Consider the following 16,257-nt stretch of genomic DNA (forward strand, 5'->3'; position numbering starts at 1 on the left):
GTTGTATATATATTTATGCACTGTATAGTTTAGCTAGATCAGCTCTTCCTAATTTACTGGCAGGCAGGTGATTGTGCTAGCCGCAGTATTCTCACGTGGTGTATTGCTTGTGTCCTCTGCAGTGTGCACCTAAAGCTACGTGGTGTGTGTACTGTCTGTGTCTGTGCTATTTTTCTCAATGATTTCCATCCATATTGCAGGGACCAGACATTACATTAAAGCCGCAAGCAGTTTTAAATTTCTTTTTTATTATAGTAATCTCATTTTGTGCAGGGACAGTTCTAAACACGTGCCACTTCACAGGCATACTATAGACATCCAGCAGGTACAATATTTAAAGGAATTTTTCTTTTTTTTTTTCACTTTAAGCATCATTAAAATCACTGCTCCAGAAAAAACGACTGTTCTTAAAACTTTTTTTTCCATTGATACATGTTCCCTGGGGCAAGACCCGGGTTCTCAAAGACGTTTTCCGACAATAACTTGCATATTAGGCTTTAAAATGAGCACTTTTGAATTCGAACGTTCGAGTCCCATAGACTTCAATGGGGTTCTAAATGTTCGCGCAAATGGTCGGTCCGTTCGAACCGAACGGGGGGGGGGGGGGTGTTCGGCTCATCCCTACTGTACAGACAGATTCACAAAGTGACATCTGAAACAGAACAATTGCTACCTGACAGGAAACACAAGTCTGCTTTAAAACTGAATTATCAAAAAAGTATTATCTTTTCATATCTTGCTCTATATTCTAATGAAGCACTGAGATGAAAGAAGGGGGTTTTTGACATATGTATTGTGTTTATACACTAGCACTATATAATCCTGCATAATGATATCAATAATAATAAGCAGGGTGTTTTTTTTTTAAAAGAGAATAGGTACAATAGATAGATTCCCCCAGCAACATCAGATACCCCAACAACTATAGGAACAATAGACCCCCTCCAGCAACAATAGGCTAACCCCAGCAGCAATAGATCCACCCCAACAACAATAGATCCGCCCAGCAACAATAGACTAGCCCAGCAACAATAGATATCCTTAGCAACAATACCCCCCAGCAACAATAGATCCCCCCAGTAGCATCAGATACCCCAGCAACAATAGGAACTGGGAACTCCCAGCAACAATAGGAACTAGGAACTCCCAGCAACAATAGAACCCCCCAGTTACAATAGACCCCCGTAATAATAGGCTTATTCCAGCAACAATAGACCCTCCAGCAGCAATAGATCTGCCCAGCAATAATAGATTCACCCCAACAACAATAGATCTGCCCAGCAACAATAGATACCCCCAGCAAAATCAGATGCCCCAGCAACAATATGAACTCACAGCAAAAATAGAACCCCCCAGTAACAGTAGACGCCCACAACAAAATATTCCCCAGCAACAATACTGTAGATCCACCCTAGCAAAATTAGACTTCAAGAGCAGAAATAGAACTCCCACAAGCCAGCATCAATAGACCCTTTCCTCAACAGTAGATCTCTCCAGGGCTTTTTTTCAGGGGGAACTTGGGGGAACTCGGTTCCACCACCTCTGACTCAGACCCTTTGGTGCCTGCTTACTACAATCACTTGTAAACACAGAAGTCTGGTTTCTGTGTTTATAGGTGACAGCTCTGCACTCTGTGTGTAACCCCCTGAACTCTGCACTCTGTATGTAATGCAATCCTGGTATTTAATGCCCCTTTAAGACCCTTTTACTGTTTGTGAAATCTGAACAGGGTTTTGGTTGAGTTCCTGCACCTATTTTCTGAGAAAAAAAGCTCTGGATCTCTCCCATCAACAACTGCACCCCCCCCCCCCCAAGAAACCACCAGCAGCATAAAATCCCCCTGAGCAACAATAGATCACCCAGCACCTCTTGGCATTATATACATCCAGTGCTGGAGGTGCCAGAACTGTGTTCCCACTGGAAGAAAAGCCCTGATAATAAGATTATACATATTGGTGTGAATGATCCTAATTGCTTTCAATGGTTTTCTCCACTTAATTGTGGTTTTCTTGCTGCTACCAAGGTTATGTTTTCCACAGGGAACCCCTGAAGTGCGAATGGCCCCCCCTTGGGATTCTAACCTACCATTGCAGAGACATTGCAGGTTCACACTGCTACATAAAAGATAGAAACACACATAGGAAAATGGTTGCTGTAATCTTCAGCAGCGGTTTGCTATTTGGCCACTAGATGGCGAGCCAAGCTGTATAATCTCCATTGGACAGGCCAGGCGATGTGATATTAATGAAACCTACAGGGCTCAGTGCTGAGCTGTTTATTGCCAGTCACAGTGTGCAGGATGGGATGAAGCTTTGTTTTCTGTCCCTGTAGAGGCAGGCGGTTGCAATCAGGCCAGACGGTGACATAATGCTCCTCCAGCCAATTCTCTGTACATCAGCTTATGTCCTCTGCGATGATCTGTGAATGAAGCAAGCGATGGAGGCCATCTGCTCAGGCAGGAGCCTCCATATTGTATGTCAGATCAGCGCCATGTCCGCCGGCTCTGCGGGGGCTCAGGGACAGGCCAAGGTTCTAGAAAAAAGGACAAGCCCCTCCATTTATTTTTTTTATTTGATTTTTTTTTTTTTGGACCATTGTTCGGTGTTCCCCGAGTGTTCCTTTCATTCCATACCAGGGCTGTTATTGTTTTTTATTTTTATGTTCATATATTTTTTTTTTATTTGTTTTTTATTTTTTATTTGTAATTTAAAGGTTCAATCTACTCAAGCTGGAGAATTGAACATAGAAATACATACAAGGATAACAGAATTAAATGCACAAGACCTGTTTCTCTTTATCCAGGCCATGTGTTCCTTTATTAACCTCTTGAATGCCCGTCTGTATAAACCCCCTTCATTACTGGGACACTTTTAAGTTTTCAGTACTATGATAGTTTGATTGAGAACTACTCAGTAATGCAACACGTAGCCAAAAGATTTTACATTTTTTGTTGGTGACAGATAACGTTTTTTTTTTTTTTTTGTCTTATTTAAAGTGGAGGTTCACCCTAAAAACGAATTTAAAAACGATGATTGACGGCTTGTGAAACAGGTGACCTGTCGCACAACACGCGTCACCAGATTTCCGGAAATAGCCGAGCTGCGAGTCGGCACTATACGACGCCTGCGCCCGCCGTGTAGAGCTGACTGCGCAGGTGCCGTATAGTGCCGACTCGCAGCTCAGCTATTTCCGGAAATCTGGTGACGCGCGATGTGCGACAGGTCACCTGTTTCACAAGCCGTCAATCATCGAACAGAAGGATAGGAACGCCCAGTCCCGCAGTCATCGGAACCCGGAAGCCCTGGACAAAAACAGAATATAAAGGTATGTACAGAGAAAAAAACACAGAAAGTAAATGCCCTTACTATGCTGGCTCTGCTAGATGTAATATTAAACTTTTTTTTTTTGGGTGAACCCCCGCTTTAACCACTTATGCCACGGCCCATTTTGCAGCTAAATGGCCCGGCCACCTTTTGCGATTGGGCACTGCGTCGCTTTAACTGACAATTGCGCGGTCGTGCGCCGTGGCTCCCAAACAAAATTGGCGTCCTTTTTTTCCCACAAATAGAGCTTTCTTTTGGTGGTATTTGATCACCTCTGCAGTTTTTATTTTTTTGCGCTATAAACAAAAATAGAGCGACAATTTTGAAAAACAAAATTCAATATTTTTTACAATATAATTTATAATAAATAGACCCCAAAAAATATATACATTTTTTTTTTCCTCAGTTTAGGCCGATACGTATTCTTCTACATATTTTTGGTAAAAAAAAAAATCGCAATAAGCGTTTATCGATTGGTTTGCGCAAAAGTTATAACGTTTACAATATAGGGGATAGTTTTATGGCATTTTTTTATTTCTTTTTTTACTAGTAATGGCGGGGATAATTTTTTTTTTTTCATGACTGCGACATTATGGTGGACACATCGGACACTTTTGACACATTTTTGAGACCAGTGTCATTTTCACAGCAATCAATGCTATAAAATGCACTGTTTACTGTGAAAATGACACTGGCAGGGAAGGGGTTAACACTAGGTGACGCTGAAGGGGTTAAGTGTTCCCTGCATAGTGTTTCTTACTGTACGGGGGATGGGCTCACGGAGTACACGGAGCCGAGATCAGTGTCATTGTCACTAGTCAGAGCGGAGAGATGCTTGTTTACACAAGCATCTCTCCACTCTATACCTCCGTGAGACGATTGCGGGGATCCCCGCGGCGATAGTGTCCGCGGGACCCGCGGTCCGACTCTCGGGGGTGACGGCAGGGTCGCGAGCGCTACAGACAGGCATTTATAGGGGACGTACAGGTACGTTGATATGCCTGTCCGTATCTTTCTGCCAACGTATATGTGCAGGAGGCTTCTGCTATTGTTGTCTGATGTTTAGCATTGGTTCCGAGCATGCGTGTTTGGACTTTGGATTTTAGTTGGATGGGTTTGCGTACACCCGATCGGATAATCCGACGTAACAGATTTATTGTCAGACAGTTGGTGAGGATGAACAGCCACAATTTGTTTTCGTTAATTCCGCCAACAATTGTCTGATGGAGCATACACACGGTCGGATTATCCAACACAACACGGCCATCAGACAATTATTGTCATAAAATCTGATCGTGTGTACGGGCCTCAAGTTGGAAGGAATGGGTATGAAGTAATGGTGGCGATCTGCAATTTTTATTGGAACTGCGACATCATGGCGGACACATCGGATCACTTTTGACACATTTTTGGAACCATTCACATTTATACAGCGAGCAGTGCTATAAATATGCACTGATTACTGTATAAATGTGACTGGCAGGGAAGGGGTTAACACTAGGGGCGAGGAAGGGGTTAAATGTGTTCCCTACTAGTGATTCTAACTGTGGGGGAAGGGAAATGACTGGGGGAGGTAACCGATCTGTGTCCCTATGTACAAGGGACACAGCATCGGTCTCCTCTCTCCCTGACAGGACTTGGATCTATGTGTTTACACACACAGATCCACGTACTTGTCTGTGTAATGGCCGATCGTGGGTGCCGGGTTGAAATCGAGGCCGCCAGGCACACGCATCGGCAAGCCAGTGACGGGCCGGGCACGCGCGCCCCCCAGTGGCCAGAGTAGCCGAGGACGTCAATAGACGTCCTTCCAGCATTTAAGAGCCACCACGTGGCCGTCATTTGCCTATGGCCCCGGCTCGAAGTAGTTAAAAAGATGAGAAGGTCGAATCTAAGTCCTTGTTAGAGTAACAGCCTCATCTTAGAATATCAAGTTCTCATTTTGTGATTTTTTTCCCCTTTTAGTGGAATGCCACCTGTTCCAGGATAGCTGGTAGTTACTAGAAAAACCCCATTGGTGGTCAAGAAATCTGGACTGGGCCGGCCATGGAAGATGGAATAATGTTTCTCTATAGAATTTGTTCTAAAAGTTTCCATAGAGTAAAGAAGAGTTATAGTGACTGAGTCTCTTTATTGCTATTGGACAGAAGGTAAGAGCAAGTTCACACAGGGGCGACTCATCAAGCGACTCAGCCGGCTGAAAAGTCGCGCTCCGCTCTATTCAATGGAACCGTTCTAATTTGAACAACTCACGTCGCTCGACTTAGAAAAAGGTTCTTGTACGACTTTAGGGGCGACTTGCGAGACACAAAGAAGCCAGGGGGAGTGGGTAAGGGCTAGTGGACTGTATCGGTACTAGATAAATCAGTTATACAGAAAAAGTATAGTAAAGGTAAAAAAGTTTAATTTATTAAAAAATACATAACATAAGAGAATTGAGGAGTACACAATGTTTTAAAATTACAACAGTAATAGTGTGAAACAGATTATAAGACCAGCCAACACGTCATCGAGGTGGTATATATAGGCCCTAGTGTGCGGGCAGCGATGAGGCGGAGGGGGTCATACAGATCAGGATCTCTACTAGTTTCGCTAGTCGTGGTAGCTTCGTCAGGAGAAATTAGTCTGTGCACACAAATTCACTCCTTGGTGGAGGCTGAGCCCAACGTGGAGAAAGGGGATCTCACACGGGGTATGAGATGGTAAGAATGCCCCCAGCAAGGTGAGGATCTGTAGTGACTATATGGAATATTCAAAACTTTTTAGGGCCCTAAGACCTGACTGGTAATAGGCAGGAGCCAGGAAGGAACCGCTAGAAAGTGACGCTGGAAAGAGCCAATTTAAGGGGTACCAGCAGTAAAGGTAAGTAAGGTTAAGACCACTTATGGTAGGTATACCATCAGAGCGTGTCGTAGGGCCGGGTGTGTATCACCCGGCCCTGGGTGATGGTACTTTAAGATTATGTTATTGGGATTATCTTTTCTATATTTTATATAAATTTGGTTTTGAGTCACGATTTTTGACTATTCTTCAAATGCTGTATAACTCCCCTTCGGCATCCTTGATGGTTGGAGGATATTCCTCCGATCCCATTTTGATTCATAGGGGAACAAGACAGGGTTGTCCTTTGTCGCCACTGCTCTTTGTCCTGGCCCTGGAACCATTAGCGATCAAAATTCGATCTTCTCCAGATATTTTGGGTATTGAATGTGGTATCAGTGAGCATAAATGTGTCCTTTTTGCAGATGACATCCTAATGCTGATATCTTCACCAATCACTACTCTCCCAAATTTGAATATTATTCTTGCATTATTTTCCTCTATTTCTGGCCTAACTGTTAATCAGGAAAAGTCTCAAGCCTTGAACATTTCATTAGACAATGCCACGATCTCCTCACTTAAGCAATCATTCTCCTTTAATTGGAATACGGATTCCCTCCCATATTTGGGGATCAACATCACTCCATCAATACGCACGTTGTATTCCCAGAACTACCCTGCTCTATTTAAAAAACTTAGGGCTGATTTGGACAAATGGTTATTTCATCCACCGTCATGGCTGGGTAGATTATTTTCTATCAAGATGAATATCCTCCCAAAATTATTGTACTATTTCCGCTCACTTCTGGTGGCATTAGTTCAATCAGACCTCAAAGCTTTTCAATCCAGAGTTATTTCTTATATATGGGGGAATAGGAAACCTAGAGTAGATAAACATACACTGCCTACTCCCAAGGCTTATGGGGGTCTGGGCACTCCTGATTTCATCAAATATTACTATGCTGCAATACTGGCACAATTGACTAGATCACACTCTTCACGCCCCGGTCCTATCTGGATGGAATTGGAAAGCCACGCATGTAGAGGTATGTCTTTATCACACATGCTTTGGTTGCCACCTGGTGATAGGCCACCGATATTATGCCCAACTTTATCGCTATCTCTTAATATCTGGGATAGATTGTCCAGAACATGTTAATTTAGATCTCTTCACTCCCCGATGGCGCCTATTTTTGGGAATAGAAAATTTGCCCCGGGGCTTGTTCCCAATAATTTTGAATGGTGGAAAAATAAAGGTCTGATACGCATTGCAGACGTCTGTGATACTGGTGGAATGCTACGTTATAATATCCTGGAGGAACGTTTTCATATACCGGTTTCTGAAAAATGTAATTATGATCTAATAAAACGTTTTTTGGACAACTTGCCATGTGATTCCAATTTAACGTCACTGTCAAAAATGGAATATTTATGTCGTAAATTCGACAGTATGCAAGGTCTTATTTCAAATATTTACTCTATTTTGACAGCTTCTTCAGTTAGATTGAAATATATGGTGAAATGGGATGAGGATATCCAGGAAAGTATTGAGCTTTCGGACTGGTTCAAATTGGCTCAGGGAGCATCACGTTCGCTTATGAACACTTCAATAATTGAAGCAAATTACAAAATACTCTTGAGGTGGTACATGGTTCCCTTTAGACTGGCTTCCTTTGTACCTGATGCTTCTCCTCTTTGCTTCCGTGGATGTGGACTTGAGGGAACAATGTACCACATATGGTGGAAATGCCCCAGAGTGAGGCGCTATTGGATCAGAGTTTATAATTTTATATATACTTTTACTCAAATTAATTTAATTAAATCTCCGAAACTATCGCTGTTGGGGTGTGATGTGAAAAACGCCTCTAGACCTCAAAAATGCCTTATAAGATTTATATTTATTTCAGCTAGAATGGTTATAGCAAAATCGTGGAGGTCGGCCATGCTACCATTCGACCACCTTAAAAACAAACTCTCCTGGATCATGCTCAACGAACATATGACTGCTATCCTTCATGACAAACTAGATTTCTTCAAGGCTGTCTGGGATCCATGGATCAACTACTTATCATATGATCCTAGGTCTCTTCTGATCTAGATATCGGATGTTTCATTGGCTGGCACGGAGATACTTCCCCCCTCATACCATTTCTGTTTTTTTATTTATTTATTTATTTATTTATTTTTCTCTCTTCTTTTGATTTACTACGTTTATTTTCCTTGCTTAATTTATAGCAAAAGGTTTGAGATATCTGTATCTTTGACACGTGGTCCCAATACCAAGCCTGATATCCTTTATATTGGGAATGGTGTTGGGCCTCTGAAATTCGTTTTATTTTATTCATTTTTTAGATGATAATACTGTTCTATTTTTCCACACATTTAATTGTTCAATGACTGCCTTGGATTTCGTTGGCCTTGACATGAGTTTTGTTATCTGACTTCTGATTGATTGGCATACTACTGTGTGCGACGAATGGTGAAATCTACTGAGAATTCTACATTGTATACGTAGACTACCACCATATACATTACAGTTGAGGGTATAATTCTGTGTATGTTTTATACTGCTCTTGATAATATGGCTTACTTACTAATATGGCTTATTCGTTACATTTTGTTGTGTGAAGATTGAAAATGCCTTAATAAAAATATTGAAACAAGATTATGTTATTTCTTTCTACTGAGAGGTCTTTATATAAATCGGGGCGACTTGCATTGACTTCAATACAAAGTCGTGCCGCCCCTGTGTGAACCGGCTCTAAGTCTATACCTAGGGAGCAAAAACAGAAACCAGCTATTTTGGTAAACAGGTTCCCCTGTGCCTTGGTGATTTTTAGGTTTAGGTGTTCATCACAAGCTCTGACAGGCCTGTAACCACCGAAAACGTAGGGGTCTCACATAATCAAGTGGACGTGTGTTTTCTGTTGTGGCCCTTAGGTCGAGGAGTGTGAAGCCAGAGCAATGGAACAGGGATTTTGCACTCTCCATCACTGGAATCTATGTACAGTAGGTCCCAGTGAATGTACTGGCTTAACTTGCCGACAGTTGCACGAGCATTTACGTCGGCAGAATGGCAGGACTGCGCAGAGGGACGTACCTGTACCGGGCGCACGTGTCGGCTGCGGCGCACATGCGCCCATGCCACGGACCCCATGGTCGTGCCCACCGGACCTGCAGACTTGATGTCAAGCCGGTGTCCCGCGATCGTGTCACGGAGCTGCAGAACAGAGAGATGCCTGTGTAAACAAGGCATTTCCTTGTTCTGCCTTGTGACAAAACACTGATCTACTGCTCCCTGTCATCGGAAGCAGCAATCAGTGTCGTGTCACTTGTAGCCCAGCCCCCACACAGTTAGAATCACTCCCTAGGACACAATTAACCCCTTCCTTACCCCCTGGTGGTTAACCCCTTCCCTGCCAGTGTCATTTACACAGTAATCAGTGCATTTTTATAGCACTAATCGTTGTATAAATGACAATTGTCCGAAAACAGCGTCAAAAGTGTCAGATGTGTCCACAATAATGTCGCAGTCATGATAAAAATCGCTGATCGCCGCCATTTCTAATAAAACAATATATTAATAAAAATGCCATAAAACTCTCCACTATTTTGTAGGCGCTATAACTTTTGTGCAAACCAGTCAATATACGCTTATTGCGATTTTTTTTTTTTTTTACCAAAAATATGTAAAAAGAACAAATATTGGCCTAAACTGAGGGGAAAAAAAAGTTTTTTGATATATATATTTTTGGGGGATATTTATTATAGCAAAAAGTAAAAAATATTGCTTTTTTTTTCAAAATTGACGCTATTTATTTGTTTATAGCGCAAAAAATAAAAACCGCAGAGGTGATCAAATACCACCAGAAGAAAGCTCTATTTGTAAGAAAAAAAGGATGTCAATTTTGTTTGGGAGCCACGTCGCACGACCGCGCAATTGGCAGTTAAAGCGACGCAGTGCCGAATCGCAAAAAATGGCCCGGTCATTAGGCAGCCAAATCCTCCGGGGCTGAAGTGGTTAACAACCCACAGCTAAGGATGCACTACAAGCATAACAGACTCCCCAGGACAGAAATATGAGAGAGTTCTTTGCTGATCTGTTTTTGGAGGAACATGGTCTGAGGCTATCATTTTCATCCTTCTTTTTTCTACATGGAATATTCATATGTTTATTCGGTGTCCTAAACAGTGGCATGACTAAGCATGAGCCTGTATCTTCTGCCAAGTGCCCCGTCTCTGACCTTCAATTTCTGTATTACTTCATACTGTATCCCATGTACAGTTTCCACTTTCCCTGCTCCTCCATATCTCTCCGCATAAGCCAAGCAATCAATGCTTTGGAGTGCGCCCAAGCCAAAACTTTTATTTTTAATAGAGTGTTGAAGACCGTGGTCAGGTTTTTGCCGCCCAGGGTCTCATTGAGGAGATTAATCCTCAAAAAAAAATTTTTTGGGCTGTACGTATTCTTTAACCACTTCCCGACATCCGTACGACTATATACAGCCGCAGGGTGGTTCTACTTCTCTGGGGCGCCGTCATTTGACGTCCGCCCCTTTCCGCGTTCCCCGTGCGCGCTCCCGAGCGCGCAGTGGGGAACTTCTGTGCTGGCCGTGTCCTTTGGACACAGCCAATCACAGATCGCCGTGAACGGCCAATCGGAGTGGCCGTTTGCTAGGCGATCTGTGCGGCCAATGAGAGATGATCTCATATGTTTACATATGAGATAATTTCTCATTCCCGGCTCTCGCAGACAGCGGTGCTGTCAGGGAGAGAGGAGACGGATCTGTGTCTCTTGTACATAGAGACACAGATCGGTCACCTCCCCCAGTCACCCCCCTTCCCCCACAGTTAGAACACTATATAGGACACACATTTAACCCCTTCCTCACCCCCTAGTGTTAACCCCTTCCCTGCCAGTCACATTTATACAGTAATTAGTGCATATTTATAGCACTGATTGCAGTATAAATGTGAATGGTGCCAAAAATGTGTCAAAAGTGTCCGATGTGTCCGCCATAATGTCGCAGTCGCAATAAAAATCGCAGATCGCCGCCATTACTAGTAAAAAAAAAAATAATAAAAAATAATAATTCTGTCCCTTATTTTGTAGGCGCTATAACTTTTGCGCAAACCAGTCGCTTATTGCGATTTTTTTTTTTTACTTAAAATATGTAGAATACGTATCGGCCTAGACTGAGGATAAAAAAAATATATTTTTTTTTAAATTGAGCTATTTATTGTAGCAACAAGTAAAAACAATTTTATTTTTATTTTTTCAAAATTGTCGCTCTATTTTTGTTTATAGCGCAAAAAATTAAAACCGCAGAGGTGATCAGATACCACCAAAAGAAAGCTCTATTTGTGGGAAAAAAAGGACGTCAATTTTGTTTGGGAGCCACGTCGCACGACCGCGCAATTGTCAGTTAAAGCGACGCAGTGCCGAATCGCAAAAAGTCCTCTGGGCAGGAAGGGGGTTTAAGTGCCCAGTAAGGAAGTGGTTAAAATGTGTTCTTGCAGCTGCAATCTTATGCAATTGTGTTGTTGGAAGTTATCTCCTATTCCATACTGCTTCCTGGAGCATCAAAAAGGTGTTATGCTGCGTACTCACGACCGTTTTTAATGTCTATGTTTTTCTCAACGTGATTCTTGTCAAGCTTGCCTTGCCTACACACGATCGCGAAAAAAAAAAAATACTGGAGCAAAGTACGGTGACGTACAACACGTACGACGGCACTATAAGGGGGAAGTTCCATTCAGATGGCGCCACCCTTTGGGCTGCTTTTGCTGATTTCGTGTTAGTAAAAGTTTGGTGAGATACGATTCGCGCTTTTCAGTGTTTCATGCTTTTCTGTCTGTTACAGCGTGACAAATGTGCTATTGTAGCTGGCCAGCTAGAACCTGTCCTAGGTAGCTAATATAACCTACATGTATATACAGCTAAACCTGCTAAGAACCTAAATGTAGTGCACATGTTTATATGTGAGAGACAAAAGCAAAGTTATTCACTGTGATTTTATGCTTGAATGTCATAATAGTTGTATGTTGTGTTCACAGAAGCAAAAGGAAAAATATGCCTTTAAGAATTGTTTATTTATATCACAGTGAAGGTAAGCTCATTACACAGTAGAATTCATACCAGAAAGCATAGAGTTAAGCTTTTGTGACTCATCAGGAGTCTTTGCCCAATCACAGCTAATCTCACATTGAGCAGAGTATTGACCTATCACAGCCACCTAATACTGTACATGTGCTGCATTCATTCCACATGAAGACAGAGAGCAGACATACAGAGTTCAGTTTAATGGAAGCAAGGGCCTAAATAGGTATGTTACACAAGTTATATATGTTCCTATTGTAAATAGTGTGATCAGAACTGTATACTAATCTAGTTGTGTGTTCACTTACTAAGCCATCGAACTAAGTCCATTCAGTCATTCAAACAAAGTCATCTAACCGCCCTAACTGTAGTTCCACCGAACTAAGTCACATCCATCCATCCACTTTAACAAGCTAACCAAACTAAAGCAACCCTGCAAACCAAGTTGCAAACCACAGTCATACCTTTCAGAGAAATCTGAGAATGCCTTGATAACTTACAGAGAGAGAGAGAGAGAGTATAAATACTGAAGAAGAAATATATCCACCATTTTATGTTAAATGAAAAGATTGAATATTTGAACCGCCATTTTCTGTTATACTTATTCAACACGTGTTTGTACATGGACTGACTGCTGCAAAGCAGCAGTGTTATCTATGAAGAAAAGTTAATAAAGAAGTTATTTAAGCATTTGGTGTGCTCTTTAAACCTTACTGCTTCCATAGAACGGCAATAGAGGAATTTCAGAGTAATAGACAGTCTTGTTGGACTGAAAAGTCAGAGATATCACAATTCTTCTAATGCCACAGCTCATGAGGCACTTTATAGTGTTGCGCCTGCCACAGCTATCTCCATTACGAACGCTAGTTTTACCAGAACGAGTGCTCCCGTCTCATAACTTGCTTCTGAGAATGCACGTTTTTTCCCCTCATTAAAGCCTAAATAGAGCATGTTCTAAATTTTTTATATCCATTTTTCATGTCGAGAAAAATGCTCTGGAGCCTACACACGATCGTTTTTAATGACCAATTTAAAAAATGGCATTTTTCACGTCATGAAAAACGGTCGTGTGTACGTGGCATTAGATCGGGGTTTCTCAACCATGGTTTCATGGAACCCAAGGCTTCCTCCAGAGGTTACTAGGGGTTCCTTGAGCAATGAGCAATTTCTGCCTCTCAGATAAATTCCCACTGACGCTATTCATGTTTTTAGGTCTCTGTATATAAAGGGGTAATTCTTCCCAATGACCATAAGTGTAGGGAACATTCTTCCCAAAGACCATCACACTAATGTATCATGAGTTATAGATATATTTTTAGCAGGGGTTTCCTGAGACCAAAAAGTTATTTTAAGGGTTCCTCTTTGTTGAAAAGGTTTAAAAGGCTGTGTTAGATGGCACAGGGCAAACATAAGGGGGTCAGGAGGCAGCTGCCCTGGGAGCGATGTACCCTCTCTGATGCCATAGCCATTTCAGTACTGGGTACAGCTCCATTAGGCATCACAATGGGCCTTTGTAGATCCAATGCCTCCCTTGAACGAAGCAGAGTAGCAGCAGACTTGCCAGTCTGGGCGCCCACCAAGGAAGTGAGGTCCTGTACTTATTCTTCCCTGCTCGGAGAGACACATAAAGTTTCCCTTCCCAAAAAAACGCCCATACTGATAGCAAGGGGAGGAATATTTCTAGCATTCAGCCCTCTTTCAAGACCCTGTTCCCCACAGTTTCCTTTAGTTCCCTCCAGAACATTCACCCCACCACAGTACCACCTAGACTGCTTCAGATTCCTCTAACCCCTTCTAGGATGAATAAAACATGTTGCCTACACACAAACATGTAAGGGGAAATAGCGTGTGAATGGCTGAGTGTTGGCACCAAAGATTACAACTTCCTACCCTGCTTCTTCTTGATAGAACACCCCCCCCCCTTGAAGCTCTAAACCTCCACCATCTTTTTCCCAAATCCTTGCCAGAGGCCTTTCCACCACATCCCATGACCATAAACCTTTATTCCAAAGAAAGGAATGTCTCCCCAAAAGAAATATAGAAATACAGTTGCTGCATGTGATGGGAGGGCCCATGAAACCCAGAATCCCTTGGAAAGGTTGGGAAAACCTTGTTTCACCTCCCCATGATGCACCTCTTACGTCTAGGTTACACAGTGTCCATTAGGGGCACAGGGTGACTTAGAAAATATGTCTTGGATTACTTAAAATGGGACAGTGATATTTATCCATGATATCTCCTAGGATATACATAAACACTATTCTTGGTTTGTTTGATTCTGAACTCAACATGTTCGTTGAGAGAGCTGATCACATTGGCCTCTGTACAATGTAGGAGACGGGCCGAATCCTACTGGAGCTCCTGCTATTGTGTGAAGGTGTCCTGTGTTTATACTTATGATAATGTATAATGTACTGTGTGAAGCTCGGTGACAACAAGTTTGACCTGTAGTGATTAATCACAACAATGGCCAGGAGGGCACAGAGTCACATCGGCTGCTTTAAGGGATTAGTTAATTAGCTCATGTTAATTAGGTTTCTGGTTACAGGTGTATTGTTAGAGTAATATGAGCAGGCGAGGGGAACCTCCTCTTCAACTGTATATAAGACTTGTATTCTTATCTGATTTAAAGAAAAGAAAAAACGTGAGCAAAAATGCAAAATGCACAGCAAAAACCATTGCAGAAACGAATCAAAAGCAAACTGCATAGGCATGAACCGAGCCATAGGGTAATTGAAAACACACCTAGCTGCATGCACCATATCACTCATTTACCTTTGCAGATTTAGGTGGAGCCAAACCAAAAAATACATAGATTTCATTCCCTTCTTTGGCATCAAAAAAAGATTCAAAGTCCTGAAAATAGACAATATCATAGATCAATGGGTATAATATTCGACAAATAACATAATTTCTCATACAGCAGAAATTTGTAATAACATTCATGAGAAAGTTTAATGCAAAAAATAGATTAGAAGAAGGCTATTGTTTCACCAGGGCTTTTTTTTCTGGGGGAACTTGGGGGAACTCAGTTCCACCACCTTTGGCTCAGACCCTTTGGTGCCTGCTCACTACAATCACTTGTAAACACAGAAGTCTGGTTTCTGTGTGTACAAGTGACAGCTCGGCACTCTTTGTGTAACCCCCTGAACTTTGCACTCTGTATGTAATGCAATTCTGGTATTTAATGCCTCTTTACGACCCTTCTACTGTTTTTGAAATCTGAACAGGGTCGTGGTTGAGTTCCTGCACCTATTTTCTGAGAAAAAAAGCTCTGTGTTTCACAAAATATAATCCTATATACTGTAAGTAAACAATCAACTGGATTTTTTCTGCAATCAATTGCCCAACTTGGTATCAAGTAAAGAATGATGGACTGTAACGTTTGATCATTATCATCTTGATCTATTTTTGTAATGGTGTTCAGATAGCCATAACTGTTAGGCCCTTTTGACACAGGCTGTCCGATCAGTTCCACCTGTCAGTTTTTCAGGACCCTCCATTCACCCCTATAGAGCGGCGGATGTCAGCGGTGACATGTCCACTGACTTCTGCCGCTATCCGATCCTGTCCACAAAATCCAGCCAGATGGTGGTCCTATTTAACATCTATCTGGCGGATTAAATCGGACAAAAATGGACAGGCGGTCCATTTTCACCCGATTTTCCCCTAGCGATCAGGACTGTGTCCATCTCCGATCTGAACAGTGAACGGACACGGACCTGTCATCCACCTGCTCAACAGAGATCAGTGGAGTGATCCCACAAAACCGAGGCGCCCCCGCTACCCCTGCAGGAGACGTTTAAGTATGTTTGTTGTGTACTCTGCCTCCCAGCTCCAATAACAGCCTCTGTCCCTCTTGGAAAACCTGTCAATAGTGTAACCAATGAGAAACCCACACATTATGATAACACACAAATTGTCTGTAGCGCCTGTGTACTTTCTGTACAGTTGCTATTCTAAATTTAAAGGGGGATGAGAGAGTTAGTTGGCTCTCATCCAGTTGATTTGGCT

General features: G+C 42.3%; 1 protein-coding gene across 2 annotated transcripts in view; it reads right to left on the reverse strand.

Moving 5' to 3' along the window:
* The window catches only part of LOC120927969 (SH3 domain-binding glutamic acid-rich-like protein), a 108,037-nt gene that overhangs the window by 47,021 nt on the left and 44,759 nt on the right, over positions 1 to 16,257 (reverse strand). For both annotated transcript variants that reach the window (XM_040338998.1, XM_040338997.1), the window contains exon 3: positions 15,019 to 15,099. In XM_040338998.1, the coding sequence (XP_040194932.1) occupies positions 15,019 to 15,099 (81 nt within the window). The remainder of the gene's footprint in view (positions 1 to 15,018; positions 15,100 to 16,257) is intronic.

The sequence above is a fragment of the Rana temporaria genome, chromosome 2 (assembly GCF_905171775.1).
Source record: "Rana temporaria chromosome 2, aRanTem1.1, whole genome shotgun sequence".
NCBI lineage: Eukaryota > Metazoa > Chordata > Amphibia > Anura > Ranidae > Rana > Rana temporaria.